Source organism: Eptesicus fuscus, chromosome 5, assembly GCF_027574615.1.
Source record: "Eptesicus fuscus isolate TK198812 chromosome 5, DD_ASM_mEF_20220401, whole genome shotgun sequence".
NCBI lineage: Eukaryota > Metazoa > Chordata > Mammalia > Chiroptera > Vespertilionidae > Eptesicus > Eptesicus fuscus.
The window spans coordinates 22,255,494-22,278,970 of NC_072477.1; the positions used below are offsets into that span (position 1 = coordinate 22,255,494).

At 41.7% G+C, this 23,477-nt stretch overlaps 1 protein-coding gene across 2 annotated transcripts in view; it reads left to right on the forward strand.

The window, feature by feature from the left end:
• Positions 1 to 20: 20 nt before the first annotated feature.
• The window catches only part of AREL1 (apoptosis resistant E3 ubiquitin protein ligase 1), a 43,852-nt gene continuing 20,395 nt past the window's right edge, over positions 21 to 23,477 (forward strand). For both annotated transcript variants that reach the window (XM_008138833.3, XM_054715914.1), the window contains exons 1-5: positions 21 to 105; positions 14,336 to 14,652; positions 20,214 to 20,274; positions 21,209 to 21,435; positions 22,335 to 22,572. In XM_008138833.3, coding sequence (XP_008137055.2) covers positions 20,259 to 20,274; positions 21,209 to 21,435; positions 22,335 to 22,572 — 481 coding nt within the window. In that variant the 5' untranslated portion in view covers positions 21 to 105; positions 14,336 to 14,652; positions 20,214 to 20,258. The remainder of the gene's footprint in view (positions 106 to 14,335; positions 14,653 to 20,213; positions 20,275 to 21,208; positions 21,436 to 22,334; positions 22,573 to 23,477) is intronic.

Below are 23,477 nucleotides of genomic sequence, written 5' to 3' on the forward strand. Positions count from 1 at the left end.
TGTTGCGGCAGGGGGGGGAGTCCAGGGCCGGTCTTCTGCCGGGGGTGGCGCCGCCCGTTGGGGCCGCGGAGCTGGGACGTCGTCGCGCTGCGCCCTCCAGCTCTGGTAACGTCTCTCTCCGCCGCCACGCCCGCGCGAGGCAGCGCCGGAGGACCTGCCTGCACCGGAGTTTCAGAGAGAGGGAGGACTGGGTGTGCGGGGTGGGGGCAGAGGGTCCTAGGGGGCGGAATTCTGGGCTGTCCAGTAGTTTGGGGAAACGCATTCTCCTCCTCCCGCAGCGCTGGGCGTCAGGTCTCTCTGGTGCCACTCGGCAGCTCTGGCTCCTGCTTGGTTCTCCTGCCCGCGTGGTGCTTTCTGCCGCTGGTGGACGAGTGTCAAAAGAGGCTTCCCGAGTGAATACCTTTTGTTTCTCTCGGAGAAGGGCGGGATGAAGCAGCGTTTGAGGGCCCTTTAGACAACGAGTTACCAAGCCAGGGAAATGGTGGGGAATAATTGAGATTTCTTGTGAAGCCTTGGTGTATCATTCTTAGTGGAAAAAGGGGCGTTTTTAGAGGACAAGAAGGGAAAGATAACCCATGTTTTTTAGTACCTGCTATGTACTTCGGTGGCTTGTAACCTTTTGGAGATCACGTACCCCCTGGAAAGTTTATGGAAAGCCAGGGACGATTCTTAAAAAATGGGTACACATACAGTATTTGTCCTACAATTTATGAGACTCGTGGATTGCGAAGTCCAACCGTGGATCTTCTAGGTGTCAGTGAGCTTACTTCTGTCTTGTATACTGTACTTGGCACTTTAGTTATATTCTCTGACCGCCACAATAACTTAAGTATCGTCATTTTACATATGAGGAAACTGAGGTTCTGACTTTATTCGGGGGGTTTATTTGAGTGTGTTTGAATCCAAAGCCTGTACTTTTCTTATTGCAAAGCTATCCTAGTGTTTGAGATTCAAAAAGGTTTTCAGGTTAAAAAAAAAAAAAAAGCCGACTCTTGCATGACCCTTACTATAGTGTATTGGTTAACATAGTGTATTGGTGAACAGGAACTTTGGAGTCTGACTGATGTGGCTAAAATCCATTCTCTGCTTCTTACCAGCTGTATGACATCGGGTGTGTTCATCTATCTGTGCCTCAGTTTCTTCATTTGTATAAATGGAGATAATCATAATACTACCTGTCTTGGAGGGATGTTATTAACACTAAATGTGTTAAAATGTGAAGTCCCTAGAACTGTGAGTCCATCACAAGTAAATCCTATTATTGTGATTGTGTCTTCCAACATAGACTATGTGGTGGTATTAGAATTTTATGTCAATTGTATTTTAATATACAGGATGTTTCCTCCCCCCTCCCCCCCCCCATGTATACAAACTGTAACAGCTGATAGCTGAAAAAGAAGTGTATTTTAATAGATACTGCCTTTATAATTATTCACAGTGTGTGTATATATTTTTTGCTCTATTTTGGAAATGTGTTGATAACCTAAAGAACCTTATTACGTTTTCAATTCTTAAAAAGCTCAAAGAAAGGATGATTTCTCATGTTGATTTGAGTAGACAGTTTTTGTTCTGCTTCTTTCTTTCTTTTTATTTATTATTTTTATTTGTTTATTTATTTACTTCTTTCTTTTTAAACATGCATGCACTTAGATGGCTTGCAGTTCACATATATGACTTTGTAGGCTCTGAATTTTTTATGTTGAAATAGTTTTATTATAAAAGTATCTACAGATACTGTATGTGCCTCCTGCCATCACTGGAAGTTCCTAATCTTTTCAGAACAGCTTGTCTGTCAGTCAAACTGTCATTCGTGAGTAGAGCTGACAGTGACTACTTTTTTGATACGTTAGAACTTTTTGGTTGTTAGGCAGTACACTTTTTTAGTAAACATGATTAGTTTTTTAAAAACATCTGGAGACTGATTAGTATACATAGGCTTAGAGGGAAAATTGCATATAATTAAATAGTAATTTGCATTTAAATTCGGGCACTGAAAAACTAGAAACACTTTCCTGGTAATATGTACTCTAAACTTTGGAATCCATGAACAATAACAAATTGAAAAAAAACCCAAGTAGCTTATCGTATCCTGAGAATTTTCTGATTTCCTTGATTGTTAATACTTACTAGTATTACTGTAGGAACACCATGGGGGATGAGAACATACTTAGAGAAATACATTTTTGTTGCATTGTAACTTTATTGCAATCTGAGATTCTTTAAAAAAATTTTTTATTGATTTCAGAGAAGAAGTGAGAGAGACTGATAGAAACATCAATGATGAGAGAGAATCATTGATTGGTTGCCCCCTGCACAATCCCCACTGGGGATTGAGCCCCAAATCCAGACATATGCCCTGACCGGGAATCAAACCATGATCTCCTGGTTCATAGGTAGATGCTCAACCACTGAGCCACACCAGCCGGGCACAATCTGAGATTCTTTTTTTTTTTTTTTAAGAATTTTATTTTATTTTTATTGATTTCAGAGAGGAAGGGAGAGGGAGAGAGAGATAGAAACATCAATGATGAGAGAGAATCATTGACTGGCTGCCTCCTGCACGCCCCACACTGGGGATCGAGCCTGCAACCTGGGCATATGCCCTGACCGGGAATCGAACCGGTGACCTCTTAGTTCCTGGGTCGATGCTCAACCGCTGAGCCACACCTGGCTGGGCCACAATCTGAGATTCTTATGGTGTAAGATTAAAGTACTCAAATATAGGATGTTTTGGTGGGAGATGGGGGAGAGGGGAGATGGTGTTGCTTTGTGTTGAGTGGGAGCAGAAAGTAATTACTTTTTATTGCATACTTGTGAAAAATAAATGAGTTTAGCCCTCCACAGCAGTCAAGAAAGTTGTTTTTTATTTTTCTGCAGTCTTGAAGAGAAAAATTGCTCAAGGCATTCATTCCACAATTTAAACTCATTATTGGGCTTGGACTTCATCCCCTTCACTAATTGGTCTAACTTACTAATTTAAGTTGATAACAGATTTCTTTATAAAATTATGGATGGTGCCCTGGCTGATTTGAATCAGTGTTTAGAGCATCAGCCTAGGACCCAAGGGTCGCAGGTTCCTCAGACCCTGTAGGGGCGCATGTGGGAGGCAACCAATTTATATGTCTTTCTCAAGTTGATGTCTCTCTCCCTCACTACCTCCCCCATAGGTAGGATTTTGCACCCCTTCATTCCCAAAGCACTATTAAGTCAGTGGAGGAGTTGGCTTTGCTCCCAGGAGGGTGGTGTGAAGTTATCTGAGAAACTAAGAGCTGATCCTGATTGAAGGGCCCTTCCTGGGCTTCCCTAACACGGTGTCCTCAGTGTGCTCACCTCATAGGTTTTACTGCATGGACCTATCACGTTATTTCCTTGTCTGTCTTCTTTACTGACCTGTATGTTTTTAGGAGGTCAGGGACTATCTTACTCATTTTGGAACCCTCATGGTCAACATATTGCTTGGCATGTGGTTCTTAATACACATTGGAAGAAATTAACAAATCCTTGTTTGGTAACATTGATTATTAGGCCGACAGAAGTTTTGTCTTGAATACCTTAAGTGTTGAGTTTCTTCTTTTTCTTTTTTTAAAATATATTTTTATTGATTTCAGAGAGGAAGGGAGAGGGAGAGAGAGAAACATCAATGATGAGAGAGAATCACTGATCGGCTGCCTCCTGCATGCCCCTCACCTCCCCCTGCCCCCCCAGAGATCGAGCCCACAACCCCGACATGTGCCTTGACTGGGAATTGAACAGTGAACTCTGGGTTCATAGGTTAGCTGAGACACACCTGTCAGGCTTGAGTTTCTTCTTTAAATCAAGCCTTCTTAGGTTGCCATTTCTGTGGTGAGTTGTTTGTCTTCCTGGAGACTTAACTAAAGAATGCTCTTTTTTTTATTTCTTCCTTCTGATTATATAAATAATTTGTTTTCCTTAAAAATAAGAGTAAAGCCCTAGCTGGTTTGACTCAGTGGACAGAGCGTCGGCCTGTGGACTGAAGGGTCCCGGGTTCGATACTGTCAAGGGTACATGCCTGGGTTGCAGGCTCGATCCCCAGTAGGAGGCGTGCAGGAAGGAGGCAGCCAATGAATGATTCTCTATCATCGATGTTTCTATCTCTCTCTCTCTCCCTCTCCCTTCCTCTCTGAAATCAATACAAATATTTAAAAAATTCAAATAAATAAAAAAAGAATAAAATTGAAAGTAATGGATGGTGGTAGAGGTTTTGTTAGCTTTTAAGTATATGTGTGACAATTCCAGTTCCACCACTCTGGGCTGTAGATCTGGCCATTTGCCTGCCACTTCATGCACAGTTAATGAAATAACTTCCTAGACTTATTGAGGGAGACGACTTGTCAGATTCAGAGAATTGGTTTAAAAATTTTCCTGTTATAGCCAAGATTCAGTGGCCCAAGGTCACTTAAGCATAAAAGCTACTGTGGTGTGGGAACACAGGGGCCTATCCTAATTCTCTGGATCAGACACAGTAGAGTCAGTTTGGTAAGTAGACAAAAACATCAGGATAAGAGGGAGTTGTAAATAGAAACTGCTATTTTCTTGATTTAGATTAAGACTGTGATGGGGGCATAAATGAGCCAGTTTTCTATTTTGTTTTTTTCCAGATATTTCACATAGTTACAAAATGAGTAATGATTAAATTGTCACTTCTCCCTGTTTTACTCACATTAGCTTAGAATCCCTTTTTCTACTTTCTCTGAAATGTTTATATATATATATATATATATATGTATATATATATATATATATATAATACCTAATAAAATGGTAATATGCAAATTACCATCACTCCGCTACGCCCACGATTGGGCCGTTGGGAGGCTGGGGGCGGGACTCAGGGTGGCCGATTGGGCTGACTCACGAGTCCCCGCCCCCCGTTCCTCCTGCCGTCCCCAAAGGCCGGCGCTGAGGGAGGACCCATGGGGCCAGCGGAAGGCACCGGTGGCGGAACTCGGGGTGGCTGATTGCGTGGCTGCCTGCACCAGTTTTCCGCCAGCACTAGTTTTCCTCTGGCCACCCGCCGATTGGAGTGCCTCCCGCCAGCGCGATTGACCACCCAGAGTTCCTCCACCGCCGGCGCTGGAGGAACTCGGGGTGGCCGATCGCACTGGAGGCCAGAGGAAACGGCGCTCTGATCAGCGGGTGGCCAGAGGGAAACTGGTGCTGGCGCAAAACTGGTGCCAGCAGCCAGGTGAAGGAAGGTCTTTTGCACGAAACTTCGTGCAACGGGTTTCTAGTATATATATATTTATTGACTTCAGAGAGGAAGGGAGATGGGGAGAGAGATAGAAACATCAATGATGAGAGACAATCATTGATCTGCTGCCTCCTGCACGCCCCCTACTGGGGATCGAGCCCGGAACTTGGGCATGCGCCCTTGACTGGAACTGAAACCAGGACCCTTCAGTCCACAGGCTGACGCTCCATCCACTCAGCCAGACCAGCTAGGTCCTCTGAAATATTGAGAATGGCAAACTCTATTCCAGGGGTGCAGTTGAATTTAAACTATGCTTTCATGTGTACTATTAGTTTCATTTTGAGTCTGAAATGCACATTTTGAGTCTAAAAATGTACTACTATTGTCTTGGTGAACTTAACCTTTAAAGCCTAAATTTCCTTTTAACCAGTGAGTGATAACTCCTCCAGCCCCCTACCAGGTTAGAGTGACTCAACATGGTGAGAACAAACTTACAAAAGCTTCTCTTTAAAACTAGGAGGATAGTTCATTGTCCCTGGCTTAACTTGAAGGTGCATGCTGCGGGTTTTGGAATTTTGTTGTTGTTTTAAGAAGCAGCATCAGAGGACCAGAGGTTTTATGTCATTTTGAAGAGAACTGAGGGACTAAAACATTGGCTAAATTTAGAAATGCCATTTAGCAGGGTGAAGAGGGGAGAAATCTGTTAAAAGATAAAAATCTTTCCAAAGTCTAAAATACACTTAAATAGTGCTTGGTAAGGTGGAAGTTGAAAGAAACAAAGGGATAATAAACCTGAGTAACTAATTATGGGATAAATGGAATGCAGGAGTTTTAAAACTCTTGTTAAAATTTTTGAGAAGAGATTTCCTTTTGCAAAACTTTTAGGTAAAACTTCTAGGAGAAAACAGAAGAAAATCTATGCTTGATTTAAGCAAAGATTTTTTTTTTTTAAGCAAAGATTTTTTTAAAAATAGGACACAAAAATCACAAACTATAAAAGAAAAAACTGATAAGTTGAATGTCAGTAAATTAAAAACTTGTACTCTTTTTAAAAACACTGTTAAAAAGTGAAAAAAAAAAGCCACAGAAAATATTTGCCCATCGTATCTATAATAATAAAAGCATAATATGCTAATTAGACCAGACGACCTTCCGGACTAAGCCACAGTGCTTGGCAGCTGCCAAGGCAGCAGGGGCCGAGCCCCTTGCATGAATTTCGTGCATTGGGCCTCTAGTCTATAATAATAAAAGTGTAATATGCTAATTAGGCCAGACAAGCAAACGACCTTCTGGATGACATTCCAGATGTCCTTCTGGATGAAGCCGTGGTGATGGGGGCTGAGGAAGAGGCGGTTAGGGATGATCAGGCAGGCAGGCAGAGGGGTTAGGGGCAATCAGCCAGGCAGAGTGGTTAGGGACGATCAGGCAGACAGGCAGGGGAGCAGTTAGGAGCCAGCGGTCCCAGATTGTGAGAGGGTGCAGGCCAGGCTGAGGGACACCCCCCTTCGCACGAATTTTGTGCACCAGGCCTCTAGTATCTAATAAAGGACTTGTATTCAGAATATATAAAGAAGTCTTACAACTCAATCTATATAATAAAGAGGTAATTGCAAATTGACTGTCATGCCCTTGCACAAGATGGCCGCCCCCATGTGGTCACAAGATGGCCACCACAAGATGGCCGGCAGGAGAGGGCAGTTGTGGGTGATCAGGTCAGCAGGGGAGGGCAGTTAGGGGCAACAGGGCATCAGGGGAGGGCAGTTGGGGGCGACCAGGCTGGCAGGAGAGGGCAGTTGGGGGCGACTGGGCCTGCAGGGGAGGGAGGGAAGTTGTGGGGGAGACCAGGCCTGCAGGGGAGGGCAGTTAGGGCAACCAGGCTGGCAGGGGAGGGCAGATAGGGGTGACTGGGCCAGCAGGGGAGGGCAGTTGCAGGGGACCAGGCCTGCAAGGGAGGGCAGTTGGGGGTGACTGGGCCTGCAGGGGAGGGTAGTTGGGGACAACCAGGCCGGCAGGGGAGGGCAGTTAGGGGCGAGGGCAGTTGAGGGCGACCGGCTGGCAGGGAAGGGCAGTTGGGGACAATCGGGCCAGCAGGGGAGCAGTTAGGTGTTGATCAGGCTGGCAGGGGAGTGGTTAGAGGGTGACCAGGCTGGCAGGCAGAAGCGGTTAGGGGCAATTAGGCAGGCAGGCAGGCAAGCATTTGGGAGCCAGTAGACCCGGATTGTGAGAGGGATGTCTGACTGTTGGTTTAGGCCCGATCCCTGTGGGCCTGGTCACCCCCACAGGGATCGGGCCTAAACCAGCAGTCGGACAGCCCACAAGGGGTCCCAGATTGGAGAGGGTGCAGGCTGGGCTGAGGGACACCCCCCCTGTACCCAGTGCCTGCATTTCGTGCACCGGGCCTCTAGTAGTAAGAAGATAAACAGCTGAATTTTTTAAAAATGGCAGAAGATTTAAATACCAGAGAAGGCTCTTATATAGCCAAAAAAAAAAATAAAAAATGAAAAGATACTCAATATTGTTAGTCCTCACTGGCCAGCATGGCTCAGTGGTTGAGCATTGGCCTATGAACCAGGAGAGCATGGTTCCATTCCTGGTCAGGACATATGCCTAGGTTGCAGGCTCAATCCCCATTGTGTGGCATGCAGGAAGTAGCCTATCAATGATTCTCATCATTGATGTTTCTATCTCTCCCTTTCCCTTCTTTTCTGAAGTCAATAAAATTAATGCAAGTTAAAACCACAATGGTATACCACTTCACACTTACTAGAATAGGTAAAATTTAAAAGATTGGCAGTACTGCCTGGCCGGTGTGGTTCAGTGATTGAGCATTGACCTATGAATCAGGAGGCCATGGTTCAATTCCTGGTCAAGGCACATGCCCAGGTTGCAGGCTCCATCCCCAGTGCGGGGGGCATGCAGGAGGCAGCCGATCCGTGATTCTCTTTCTCATCATTGATGTTTCTATCTCTCTCTTTCTCTTCCTCTCCCTTCCTCTCTGAAATCAATAAAAAGAATATTTTTTAAAAAAGTAAAAAGATTGACAATATTGGCAGATGTTAGTAACTTGAGCTCATACATTGCTGGTGGAAATATAAGGTGGTACTATCCCTCTGGGAAACAGCTAGGCAGTTTATTATAAGTTAAATAGTATGTACTTACCACATCACCCAGCAATCCCACTCTTTGTTATTTACATAAGAGAAATGAAAACGTGTGTTCACACAAAGACTTGTAATTGAATATTCATAGGGGCTTTATCCATAATAGCCCAACCTTGATGAAACCCAAATGGCCTTCAGCTGATTCATGGATAAAAAAATTGTTACATGTCCATATAGTGGACTACTACACAACAATAAACAGGAATGAACCACTGATACATGTAACAACATATATGGATCTGAAAATCATTATGTCAAGGGAAAAAAATACCACACATTAAAGACTAAGCCAGTTAGACCCTCAGGTACACTCAGTGCCATCTTTCTCATTTATTGTGGGTTGGGCTCCTGCACAAACCACCATCATATCCTGGCAACCCAGCAGCTTGGTTTGCACATAGAGCCATATCTCTTGAGGCACTCCTGTAGTGCCAAGACACCTGAATCTAGTTTCCAGTTTCATCCAGTCTTCTTTCCTTTTATATCCAGGTCTTGCTCCCAAGAGCAGCTGAATTCCTTCCTCTTCTCAGTGGATCTCCATTTCATATCTGAGGTAACTTAAGAGCAGTTAAGTAGCTTGTCACTCAGTAGAGAGATTCATAGTCTTTATTTTATTTTTTTTTATATATATTTTATTGATTTTTTACAGAGAGGAAGAGAGAGGGATAGAGAGTTAGAAACATCTATGAGAGAGAAACATCATTAGCTGCCTCCTGCACACCCCCTATTGGGGATGTGCCCGCAACCAAGGTACATGCCCTTGACCGGAATCGAACCCGGGACCCTTGAGTCTGCAGGCCGACGCTCTATCCACTGAGCCAAACCGGTTTCGGCGAGATTCATAGTCTTGACCACTATGCTGTATGTATTTAGAATCAGTCACTCTAGTTTGGCTCCCGGTGGTCTTTCTAAACACAGTGCATTCATAATGCTGAGCTTTACATCACTCCTTTCTTGACTCAGTACTTTTTTTTTTTTAAAATATATTCTATTGATTTTTTACAGAGAGAGGGATAGAGAGTTAGAAACATCCATGAGAGAGAAACATCAATCAGCTGCCTCCTGCACACCCCTTACTGGGGATGTGCCTGCAACCAAGGTACATGCCCTTGACCGGAATCGAACCCGGGACCCTTGAGTCCGCAGGCCGACGCTCTATCCACTGAGCCAAACCGGTTTCGGCTTGACTCAGTACTTTTGTTTGTTGTTTTTTTCTGCCTAGGGTGCTAGTCTTTCCCTTTTTTTCTGCCTTGCAAGTGCTTACTCATTAAGTAACAACTGTATTGTCTCTCCTCTGAAGACTCTCTATTTGGTCAGGCAAAGTTACCTCTCTCCCTTTGCCCATTACACATTGTTTATTCTTTTGTGGTACTTGCCACATTATATTGCCCATCTCCCACCTTGTCTTATTTATCCTTGTGACTTGAGCTTTTAGCACACAGTCTGGCATATAGCAAATGCTCAAGAAATATAAAATAAATGAACGATACAGAAGAACCTGAAGATGTTGGTAGTCACTGGGAAAGCATAGCAGAAAAAAATAGATGTGAGTATATGGGATGGGTGGTAATAGACCAGAAGTTGAGTTGGAGGTATAGTGCTTTTCACACTTTTCAGCTCAAATATCGTACTTCTAGTGGTAGAAGGTAGTGGGTGTGGAACCCCGTGGAGGCTAGAAGCAGAGCCCCAAGTGGCCTTTCTGCCTCAAGTACAAAATGTCTATGAATATTTTTAACATATCCCTGTTGTATCTTTAGAAATTGTGCATATTTTGCATTCTATTTTATTACCTGTGAATTTTTTTTTAACATGAAAATATTTTCTCTTCACCCACCTCATTTTCAAGTAACTAGATGCTGCAGGAACATGTTTCTTTTATCTTCTGGCTTCTAGTACATTCTGGAGTGCTCCGATGCCCAAATCTGGGAAGTATGGAATGGGGTTATAGTCTAATATGGCACATTCTAGTTTTCTTCGATTTGGGGATTGTCTCCTCAGGAGTATTATGTCATGGAACTGAGGAGGGTGAGCTCATCTTGTTCTGACTAACTCGGCTGTTCCTGGAAGGCTGCAGTCAGTTGGAGGCACCTCATTACCAGTTCACTGGGGACTAGCTGGAGAGAGTTCACAGAAGACCCACAGGAATGATTAAGAGACTGGAGGGGCTGACTGATGAGGAAAGAATATAAATGAAAACTGTATAACTTGGCTGAACCAAGATAGCAGGAATACACAACTATATAAATATCTCAAGAGTATAAACTTAATAGAGGGAGGGCAATCTTTTATGGTGGGACTTTGGGGTGGAGAATAGTCCAAGGATGAAATTAAGCAAGGGAAAATGTAAACTAATTATATAAATTATCTGATGGCTCACTTTATTTCTTGGAACCTTCTTAGTTAGACCACTAACCTATAGGCCTTTTGCTAATTGAATGATTTGCTTTTTAAGTTGATTTCCCTGTACTAATGGTTGGTGCTTCTGTGTAGAGAATGCTGGAGACTACATCTTGCCAAGCCATTGTCTTACTTTTGCCCTGTCTTGTTTTGTGGAACTCTGTGGGTGATACTTGGAACTCCAATGTACTACCACTGCATCTTCACCAGAATCTAGGTGGACTTTCACACCATTTTCCCCCCACAGTTTTTAAGAATAGTACTTTAAACGTAGAGACTGAGTTGGTGATATGTGTTGTAATAATTTTAGAAAGCCGTATATAGTATTTGGTTCCTGAGTTACTGGTTTTAAGAAATTACAGCCTTAGTGAAATGCAAGCATAAACTTTGTATGAAACACATACTTTGGGAAATGATTGTATAAAATTCCTACTTGGGGTGTGAGAGGCATAAAACTTTTAAATAACAGTTGAAATTAGCCAGAAGAAATATTTGCAAAATACTGCTCTTTTCCTAGAAGAACTGGAAGAAAATGGTTTCATGCTTTTTTTGGTTTATAAAAATGAGTTCTTGTATACAAGGCAATTATATAGCTTTAACAAGACTGCTACATCAGAGATTGGTAAACTTTTTTTGTAAAGGGTCAGATAGGAAAACTTTGTAGGCCATACATCTCTGCTGCAAGTACTCTGCTGTTGTAGTGCAAAAGCAGTCATAGACCATATGTAAACGAATGAACTTGGCTGTGTTCATTCTTTTTATACAAACTTTTTTTTTTTTTTTTAAACAGGCAGTCGTCTGGATTTGGCCTGGAGGCTGTAGTTTGCCAATTCCTGCACTAGACCCCTTGCTCCCCAAAGCTTGATCTGCAGACCAGCAGCATCAGCATTACCTATGAGCCTGTTAGAGATGCAGAATACTGGGTCTCTTCTCAGGTCGACTACTCTAGAGTCTAACTATGCTTCTCAAAATTTAACATGCATAGGAATCACCTGTGAAACTTGCAAAAGTACAAGCTCTGAGACAGAACTCTGAACATCATAGGCAAAAGATGGGTAAGACCCAGGGTGTTTCCTCAGAAAGCCCACAATCCATTAGGAGAGACTACTGTATAAACCAATAATTATAATATAGACTAATCCTATCTAATAAAGAGGGAATATGCTAATTTACCCTCACGCCATCACAAAGATGGCAGCGCCCACAGCCACAAGATGGCGGTGCCCAGTCCCCTCAGCCCTGCTGGGGCAGCAAGCGTGTGGCACGGCTGGGCCCGCCCCCTGGTGGGTCCAGGCACTCCACGTGCCTGCCTCCAGAGCCCCCCAGTCCCTTCAGCCCCCCAGCCGCCCAGGGCTGGCCCGAGGCGCAGGCAAGCCTTGGATGGCGGCTGCCCAGTTTCCCAGGGCCGCCCAAGGCTCAGGTAACCAGGGCCAGCCGAGGCTTGCTCTGCCGGCAGTAGAGGTGTGATGGGGCATCACCTTCCCCTGATCGCTGGATCGCCTCCCACCCGAGGGCTCCCGGACTGTGAGAGGGGGCAGGCTGGGCTGAGGGGACCCCCCCTCCAGTGCATGAATTTTCATGCACCAGGCCTCTAGTAAATACTACAATAGAGGTATCTTCAGCATAGAAGTATCACAAAGAAGGAAGTGGTTAGTTCTGCCTGATGTGGAGGAGCCCTTAGAGGGGCTTGGGAGTTGGACTGGGAAGCAAGGTCGTGAGTTGAGTCTTCTTTTTTTTTAAATTCTCACCCGAGGATATTTTTCCCATTGATTAATAGAGTGGAAAGGGTGGGGAAAGAGAGAAACACTGTTGTCAGAGAGAGACATCAATTGGATGCCTCCCGCACATGTCTCTACTGGGACTAGGGAACTTGCAGCCGATGCCCTTGACCCTTCAGTCCGCAGGCCAACCCTCTAACCAAGACTCAACTGAGTCTTGAAGCTCATTAGAAACATTGAAGCATTGGGGGCAATGGATGGGGGAGTGAGGGTGGTAAACATGATAGTTCATGGTGGGGCACAGTAAAGACGATAGAACTAGAAATTATTTGATTTAATAATCAAATAGCTGATCACAGGATTGGAGGCCCATTAATATCACAATGAACAGAAATAAAAGTTTAGTACGTTCTGTTATCTTGATCTAATTTTTTAACTGTTTCCTTATTGGAAAAAGGGACAACTTGCCTGTTCTTTCCCTTTTTTAGAAAAACAAGTACTTATTCTCCAGAATTAGAAACTTTTTATATGCTCTTGCCTCATAAAAGAATTTGGAGAATGCTAAATGTAGAGGTAGAAAATAAAAATTATTTATAATTCCATGCATCAAGAGATGACCACTGTTAACATTTTTGTATTCCTTCCAGTCTTTTTTATGTAATATAATATTTTAAAAAATGGGCTCAAGCTATGTAAATAATTTTTTTCTTGCTTTTTCATTTAACATTTTATTTATGAGTGATTCCTTGTGTTGTTATTTTTTATAAGTGTCATTTTAAAAAATGCTTATATAGCATTCTAATGGATCTCTGATAGTTTATGTAACTCATCTCTTGTTTGCAGATCCTTTAAGCTGGTTCCAGTTGCTAGTTGTCCCAGGTTTTGGCTCATGTACTTGGCGAGTCTATCTCCATATTTTAAAATAAATATGTATACTTATTTATCTTCAATTATAAAAGTTTGCCAACTTGTTTGATGGCCTTCCCTCATTCGGTTCTTGTGCTCTTATTAGCATTTTGTGTTTTCTTTCTTAGTTTCCCATGGTAGAGAGGCAGTAGAGTAGTTCTTAAGAGCATGGATTCTGGGTGCAGGTTGGCTGGGTTTGACTCAACTCAACTCTACATTTGTGCATAATTTTTGAGAAAGTGCCTCAGTTTCCTCATCTGTAAAATAGGGATAATTATATCTCTGTCTTGGGGTTGTGAGTTATTACATATGAAGCATTGAGAGCAGAGCAGTTCCTGCCATGTAGAAAGAAACTGTTACTTTCCACTTAGTGATTAGTAGGCTCTTCTCGTTTGTTTTATGGTGGCTGTTTGTGTATACCTTGCCATACCTCCTTTCTGCCACATTAGTTCATGAATATCTTTGAGTGACAGACTTACTTTACTGAACTTTATTACTCAGTGACTTTATCTTGAAAGTTCACAGATTTTACTATTTGAAAGATAAGATCAGCATTGTTTAACCATGTCTTGGAAATACATGGGGAGCCCTCTGTAACCTGTCCTGTCCCATATTCTCATTTCTCTTCACCTTGTGGCCAGACGTTGTACTCCAGCCCCATCAAACTGAAACTGTGCATGTGGTTGTGTGCGGCTCACTCTGCTGAAGGTTGGAATCAACGAAATGGTGGAGCTTCCTTCTGGGAGTGACACAATTAAGGCAATGAGATTTGACTTTTCTTGTGGAGTTTTAATTGGGAAAGCTTTGTCAGAGTTTACCTGCCCTTGGCTATTTTTAGTGTCCCAGGGTTTCCACTGTCTGTTCTAACTCTCTTTTTTTGTTTTCTGGGCATTCTTTTTCAGAAATAAAAACCTATTCCACCAACCCTTTTTTCTTTGTAGGATGGGATCCTGAGACAGCTGATGAGATGCATCCTTTGGCAGTTGATTGCGCCTTGCACTAGGGAGAAGCCCAGGAATGATATATTTGAGGGTTATATTTCTCCACTCTGGAAGTCACCCAGTTCGTTCCAGAAACATTGATTGTCTGCTTCTCTGACGCACCCTCAGTGAAGGTCTGATGGACAGACACTTTTTGTTGACCTTGCAGCTATTTTCTCTCTTGTGGAAGTTGAAGACAAGGTGAAAGGGCCAAGTTACCTGCTTTGGTGAATAGAAGTGCTCCACTTGTTTCTTAGAACATGGGCCCTCGCTTAAAGGTAAGACAATAGTCTAGTTAAGATTCAGTTGTTACTGGGATACAGAACATGGACCCAGTTCCTCTTCAGCAAGGAAAAGCTATGGACGTGCACAGTTGCAATTCCCAGCAGGACATCTTTGAGTATAAAGAAATCAATTCTCCATTTCTGGGAAATGACTATTCACAATTGATCTTCAATGTTAGGACTAAAATTTATTTGGTGTAATTATAAAATGTTATACTAAAATAAACCCCAAAGAGTTTTAGAATATGTATATCAGTCAGCTTTCTCACATTCCCTTGAGACAGATATTTTCAAGTATTTCCCCCTTCCCCTCCTTTGTAGGTAATGTAAGCCAAAGTGCTGTAGTATTAAGCAACTTGCCTGGGATCTTTTAGTAAGCAAGTGATATTTCTGCACTAGATAATTGGTACTGCATTCCATTTTCCTCTGTCATGGTTTATTTTTATTTCAAAAGATTTAAAAGGGGGCCATAAGCATTTATCTCTCTAATTTTAGCCTGGCCATGAAATTCTCATAGCAAGACTGGGTGATGTTTTTCATACTTGTTTTTTTGTATGTGTTTTCTTAAATCTTTTCCTAAATACCTCACTGTGCTTATGACTCCATTCTTTTTTATAATTTAGTGTTGTACGAGGTTAAGGACATTGGGATTCAGAGTTAAACATCGGCTCAAGTCAGCTTTGTCACTTAACCAGCTGGGAGATGTTCAGCAAGTTAACTTTTCTAAGTCAGTTTTTTTTTCTTTTTTTTCCTAATCTTTAAAATGAGAATAATAATGCTTATTTTACCAAGTTGTTATAGTGACAATTACTTAAGCTAACATGTAAAACACTTAGTGCAGTGTTTGGCTTATGATAAGTAGATCAGTAAGGGGGTTGTAAGTTATTAGTTATTACATACTACTGTATATAATAACTTATGTACATAGTACTATGTAATAACTAATAGTAGCATGTAAGTTATCATATGCTACTATTATTCTGCTAGCTTAGGGTATCACAGTTTGCTGAATTGTATAAAGGCAAGAACACTAATGAAATGAATTTAAAAACAAAGTATTCATATAGCTAATTGCATGAAATTTTATGATAGAGGCTTAACATACTGCTTCTTTGTACTTGAATTAGACTCAGGAAGAGTTCCAGAATAATTTTATGAAGGAGAAGTATGAGCAGCAGAAAGTGGAGGGTGCTGTGGAAACTTATAGCAACATGAAAGCTCAAGATGAGGAAGATAGGATCATAAAACTGCATGGATACTGTGCCATGCATGAGAACCCATGACTCTAAGCATGGGTATTTGATACATACTTGTAGAACTGAAGAGCTTATAACCTCTGGCTCAAGTGAATATCTTGCTAATTAGAGAAGTTTTAAAAACTGTATCTAAAATGAAGGTCCCATCTGGAAAATTCCTGATCATTAGACATTCTGGACAAAGAAGAGAACAGACATTTGATTCTATCCATTCAGCAGATATTATATTCACATTTATTGCATTTACTATATGCAGTCATGTTGGATGCTGTGGAGAATTTTTAACACTAATCTTTGCCTCATGTTACTTACCACTCTGAAATGGAAAATAAAACAAACGGGACTAAAAGAGAACATAAGTGGTGTAAGGTAAATAAAAACAAAGTAGTGTGGGAATTCAGAGGAGATAAGGAGTCTTTAAATTGGAGATCGGGAGATTTCAGGGAGGGGAGATAGGGTTTTCCCTAGGCCTTAGATTAGGAGGTTTTTCATGGATAAAGGCTGAGGGGAGAGGATAGGAGGAAATGACTTCTGCAACGGCATGGAGATGGGGCGTTTCAGAGCTTATATGTAAAAGTGTAAAAGATCTGATTTGGATAGATTATAAGATGAGTAAGAAGATGTTATGGGTGATGGGGCCAAGGAGAATATTATAGGGTGCAGTGGGAGCAGAGATGGGGCAGAGAGAGGGCATGACAGGGTCAGTAAGAGCACAGAAAATGCCTATAGAAGCGGTAAGTCTGGAATAAAAGTGATTTGCGGAGTCACCCTAAAAGGATACCTTGTACTCAGAGACAAAGATAGGGAGGCTTGTGACAGCATATTCAGAAAGAAACAGAAAAGAGAAAATGCACAAGGAAGGCAAGTTCAGAATGTGGCCATAGGTAAAATGGGCAGATGGGTAAACGTTGTTGGGGAGTTTTTTGAGAGCTATTGTAGAGAAGTAGGATATTTTGTAAAGGTCAGATCGATGGCAGAGCTAACTCGCTGTTCCCAAGAAGGTTTCAAAGAGAGTTGTTTGGGAAAAGTAATAATTGGTATACTGAGTTTTAAATAATAAAGGGAATTGGAATGGAAATGTAGAATTGACCTATTGGAAAAGGTTTAGGTAATCTAGATCAGTGGTGATGATTTTGTTGAGAAATAAAGTAAACGGGACAAAAATGGATAAGGACGAAATAAGGTCAAGATCATTACTGCCAGCTTCATGAGGCCTGAGACTGGCTGTTCTATACTGTATTTGTTGGATGGATTATTTTAGGATGATTTCTTTTTTAAGAGAAAGGGATCAAGCCTGCAACCCAGGCATATGCCCTGACCAGGAATCGAACTGGCAACCTTTCGGTGCACTGGATGATTCCCAACCAACTGAGCCACAGCAGGGCATTTTAGGATGAATTTTAACTTTTTATTATAAGAATTTTCAGACATAAAATTGGAATAGTATAAAGAACTCCCATGTAGGCAGAGTTTTTAAGTACAGTAAGAGAAGTCATGTCTTTTGTATTTCTGATGCATTTCCCATTGAAGAAAGTGTGGGCGAATAGAGAGGGTCCCCTAGTTTCCTATTGGCTCTGAAGCAAAGGAGCAGTGATACTGCTATTATTAATAATTATTATAATAATAAAAACTGAGAACTCATTGTGTGTCAGACACTATTATAGGCTGCTTACATGTGTTAACTTATTTAATCCTCACAACACTCCTATGAGGTATTATCTTTTTTTTTTAACTCTTTTTTTTTTTTAATCCTTACCCAAGGATATTTTTCCATTGATTTTCAGAGAGAGTGGAAGAGAGAGGAAAGACAGAAATATTGATGTGAGAGAAACACATTGATTAGTTGCCTCCTGTACATTCACCGACCAGGGCTCGTGCCTGGGAGGAGCCTGCAACCGAGGTACATGATCCTGACTGGAATCGAACCTGGAACTCTTTGGTCCTCAGGCCGACTCTCTATCCACTGAGCCAAACTGGCCAAGGCCACACAGATACTATCTTTGATGGATAAGGAAACTGGCACTCTATAGAGAGATTACTTGTCCTGGGTCACATTGTCAGTGGCAGACAATGGATTTGAACTCAGGTAGTCTAGTTCTAGAATCCATGCCCTTATCCTCTGTACTATACTCTTTTTTATACTGTTTGATTTTAGAGTCTTGATGGCTATGGGAGTTATGTTGAAGTCCTATCGCACTAAAGGAGATGATGCCATAGAAATTATTAAATCTCAACTCTTTATACAGCAGTGAATATTAGAGAGATTACACAATTAAACCCTGGAACTGGTCTCCAGGCTGCCTCTTTCAGAAAAGGATATAGTTGTCAGAGATAGTATGTAGGAATTTTCCTAGTCTTTATGATGGATGCCATAAATTTGGCATTGCTCTTATTCCATCAAGAAGCAAGAAACTTGCCTTAGCCGATTTGGCCCAGTAGATAGAGCATTGGCCTGCGGCTCAAAGGGTCCCAGGTTCAATTCTGGTCAAGGGCTCATGTCTCAGTTGCAGGCTTCTCCCCAGCCTAGGCCCTGGTCAGGGTTTGTGCAGGAGGCAACCAGTCGATGTGTTTCTCTCACATTGATGTTTCTCGCTGTCTTTCCCTCTCTCTTCCACTCTCCCTAAAAATCAATGGAAAAATATCCTCGGGTGAGGATTAACAACAACAACAACAACAACAACAACAACAACAACAACAACAGACATAAAATTGGAATAGTATAAAGAACAAAAAAAACACCCAAAACAAGAAGCAGCAACAACAACAACAACAACAACAACAACAACAGACATAAAATTGGAATAGTATAAAGAACAAAAAAAACACCCAAAACAAGAAGCAAGAAACTTAAAAGTCCTATAGCACAAGCCACATAAACTTCATTTTCTGCCAAGTGTTATTCTCTGAGGACTAGAAGTTTCACATCCAGGATCAGATTGGATGGCATCTAACTGAGGGAGTACCTAAAACAGTTAAACTGCTCGTTTTGGCTCTACCAAGTCATCTAGCACATTTTGTAAGGTGCAGACCGTTGCTTTTTTTGAGAGATGATAGCAACTTTTCAGCATAGAGGAAACTCAGTAATTGTGACCCCCAAATTTTGTGTCTGTATATTGTCTCTTTATAATAGACCCTCTTGGGAGCAGCTTAATCCATGTGTATTGGCAATGCTAATGTTATCTTTGTGATTTCTTTTCTGGAAGGACTTTAGAGATTTCTATGAAACTTGACACAGTTATTCCTCAAAGTACCTATTCTCTGTGGATTCCATTGGGTATTTGTTATCAAAGGAACTGCTGCCATTTTTGTCTTCCTCTTAAAAGTTTTTCACACAATCAGACATAAAGTGTACCCTCTTTAAAAAAAAAAAAGTTGCTTTGATCCCTCCCAAATCTGAGCCTATAAACTTTCAGCTGTCTTATCTCTAAGTAACATTCTAGTGCAGATATAAGGTTCTGGGTTGAGTTAATATTGACAACCTTAATATATATTGACCCTAAAAGAAAGAGTGAATTCAGTGCATTGTAGAATAGAGCGCATATATAATTTATACGTACTAGGTCAAAACTCAGTGATAAGATATGAACATCAATGTATATTGCATTTTTCTTGGCAGTACATTGGGTGGTTCAAATGAGTAATGACAATTGAAGTCTTATTCTGGAAACAAGTTTAATAACAGTGAAAGTTTACCCTCAAACTCTAGCTCTTGTTTGAATTGTTATGACCTTGGCAGCATCACTTAGGATGATAAGCACAGTCTCCTTTTGTTCCTCTCCTGGGCCTTCCTGCTGAGCTCATCTTCCACAGGGCCCATTAGTTTATCTGATTGGTAACAGCAAAAATGACTTCTCTTACATGCCCACTGCTTGTTATTGGAATGACCCAGAGTTCATTTTAATTATGTAATGCCAACATGATGATAATAATACTTGCTTTTAAAAATCCACATTTTTATATAACTATTTCTACTTAGGTGAATTACTTCCAGAAGGCAAACATAAGGGAAAAGTGACTCCATTATCCTCTTTGCTTGTGTTAATTAGCACCAATTTGCTTTGGGGAGGGAAACTATCTTGGGGCTTTGGATCTGAGAAGATGAAAGCCATGTTATTGCATTTTGTAATTAGCAATAAAGCAAATGGCTGTTTGTGGTATTCCTAGGGTGGTCGGTAGATTAGAAGTCTTTAGGGAGAATGATGCAGTCTCTTTGTCTGAAATATGTCATGGGGCACCTGTCAAGCTGAAATGTCTGTAAGAAAGATTTGGAGAAAAAACTGAACAAGTTTTCTTTTGCAGCTGCAGCTGTGATCCTCGGCTGTCTGTTGGCATTGAAGGGACCTGATGTTTTACGTTATTGGTATGTTATGAAAAAAATCTCTTTTTATTATCTTTTTGTTGGGGATGCTTACATCCTTTTTGCCGCCCTGTCTATCTTCTTTCCCCTTGAAAATAGACTTGGACATATTTCCAGTCATGCCGGAAAGTACCTTCACAGAGTTGGCAGTGGAATTCATTCATTTGGGAAATATTTATTGCCTAATTATAGTCAGTGCCAGACACTGTTTCCTGCCGAGTCAAAGTCGGATAAGGCAAAAATCTGCATATAAAAAGTTCGTACCATGAATGAGGAGATAGATGGTCAAGAGGGAGGAAAGTTATAATAGATGAATGTTGTTTGAGGGAGCCCAAAAGAGGAAATACAGTTGTTTGAGGGAGCCCAAAAGAGGGAACTCCAAATTCTAGAGGGGGTTGAGGAGGACTTTTGCCAAGTGGACAAGGGAGGGGAATGTTTCCAAATGGCAGGAATATAATGCACATTCTTTTTACTACTTTTGTGAGGGCCCAGCACCTAGGAAGGTGGTGGGGCAGGCATGATATGTGGTCCATGGTATAGAACAAGGGTTGACAAACTTTTTCTATAAAGAGCTAAAAGTAAATATTTTTAGCTTCCCAGCCTATATAGTGTCTGTCACAACTACCAAACACTTTTAGTTTAGGACAAAAGCAGCCCTAGACAATATGTAAATGAATGGGTGGGGCTTCATTCCAATAAAACTTTATTTTAAAAAACAGGCAGTGGGTGAGATTTGGCCCGAGGACAGTTGTGTCTGAGTCCTGGTCTATAAATCCCTCTCTTCACCCACAGAGGTACACCCAGTACAGTGTTTCTTTGGGAGTCTTACTATCTCTTCCTGACTTCCTTTACTTTTTGAGAGATGGCTAGCCTGTTCCATAATGAGAAGCTGTAATGTGTAACTGGCAGGTGTCTGTGTGTTCTCTCTTTCACATAGGTGGAATCACAGTATCTGTGGTTGCATTCTTCTTCACAATTAAGTTCCTCTTCGAGCTCGCCGCACGTGTAGTCAGCTTCCTCCAGAATGAGGACCGTGAGCGCCGAGGGGACCGGACTATTTATGACTACGTGCGGGGAAATTACTTGGATCCCCGGTCTTGCAAAGTCTCCTGGGATTGGAAGGACCCCTATGAGGTGGGCCACAGCATGGCCTTCCGAGTGCATGTAAGGGAATGTTTCTGTCTCCATACCCATTGGGGTTTCTGAGTCACTTGCTTTTCAGAGCCCAGTTCAGTCTGTTAGTGGTGCTGGCCTAGAATGTTAACATTTTTCTTTGTTTTTCAGTCTCTCTCAGGCACTTGGGAATTGTTAGTATCTGAAGAGTCACGAATTTCTCTAGCACTTTGGTTTAATGGGTGCTTAGCTTTGAAAAAGTATAAACTTAATGTTACCTCTTCAAAATAAGAAAAATATTACTAAATAGAGTTGGTGTTATTGTAGATTTAGAGGTTGGCAAACTATGGCCCAAGGCTTAAATCAGGCACACCTCTTATTTCTGTAAATACAGTTTTATTGGAATATAGCTACACCCATTCATCTTCCTGTATTGCCTATGAGTAGTTAGCCACAATTGAATAGCTGTGTGTGACCTATAAAGCCAAAATTATTTACTCTGTGGCCCTAGAAATAGTGGGCTGCCCCCTGTGATGACTTTACCATGCTTGGTTTTGTAGCCAGAACCGCCCCCTAGCTTTGCCTGGTGCTTTAGTTCACTCAGTGCCAGTGGTACCCACTGACTTACCTTTACATTGGATTAGCAGTGATAACATAATAAGAAGGGCTGGTAAGAAGAGTCAACATTTGTGGAAATGTCAAGCTGAAATTGATTTAATGGTCTATCTTAACCCCTGTCCTCGAAACAAGTTAAGAATTTGTTCATGATTTAATGGTTTTCTTTGAAGTGTTAAGAGAATTTCTTTCTCCCTGTGTCTGCAGGACTGTAGGAGGGGGTGGGTACTGGGTTTTACCAGCTACCTCCTTGCTCCCCACAGTTTTTTGAGTTAGATGGCTAACGATTTTCTCCCCCTGTTCACTAATGGGTGCCCCTCTTCTTCCCACTGCAGTTATTCTATAAGAACGGGCAGCCTTTCCCTGCACATCGGCCTGTGGGACTAAGAGTTCACATCTCTCATGTTGAGCTAGCAGTGGAAATTCCAGTGACCCAGGAAGTCCTCCAGGAGCCCAGTTCCAATGTGGTCAAGGTGGCCTTCACTGTGCGCAGGGCTGGGCGTTATGAAATCTCAGTGAAGCTTGGTGGATTAAATGTGGCCTACAGTCCCTACTACAAGATTTTTCAGCCTGGTACATTATTTCCCCCCGCCCCCTTCCTTTCTCTCCTTTCCTCCCTCTTGTTTTCCCTTTTCTTTTTCTTTGTAATTACACCTTTTTTGAATAATACCTTTATTGAGATTTAATTCACATGCTATAAATTCATCCATTTAAAATATACAATTTAATGGTTTTTAAAATTCATAGAGTTGTACAACTATCACCACATTCAATTTTCGAGCATTTTCATCACCCCATGATCCTGTACCTGTTTGTAGTCACTCCCCATTTTCCCCAAATGCCCCAGATGTAGGCCACCACTAATCTGCTGCTTCTGGATTTGCTTACTGTGGCTACTACTTTACTGTTTACATTCAGATCAGTGTAATCATAACATACGTGGACTTTTTGTGACTGGTCAGTTTCCCTTAGCATAATGCTTTTAAGATTTATGCATGCATGTTTTAGCATGGATTAGTACTTATATATTTTTATTTCCAAGTAATAGTCCATTGTATAGAATGCTGCAGTTTATTCATCAGTTGATAAACATTTGGGGGTCATTGCTTTTGGCTGCTATGCATAATGCCGCCGTGTACATTTGTGTACATTTTTGTGTGGACACACATTTTCATTTCTTTAAGAGTGGAATTGCTGGGTCATCAGCCAGGTAAGTTCTTAAGGAGTAAGGGTGCCAGAATAGACAAAAGGTAAATTCTTCTGATTTTTGAAAAATTTTCAAGTAAAACCACCTTGACTTAATCCCACTCTTGCTGCCATTGTGTGTTTTACTTCTCATTGAAGAGTTTTTGCTCAAGCTTCTGTATCTAAGAGTTGAGGCTTGTATCTCTACTGTTTCACCCCTTCATGTCCTTTATGTCAGATAATAAATGCTCACTGACTCGGAAGCCTAAAAGTATAATCTCTGACTCCTCCTT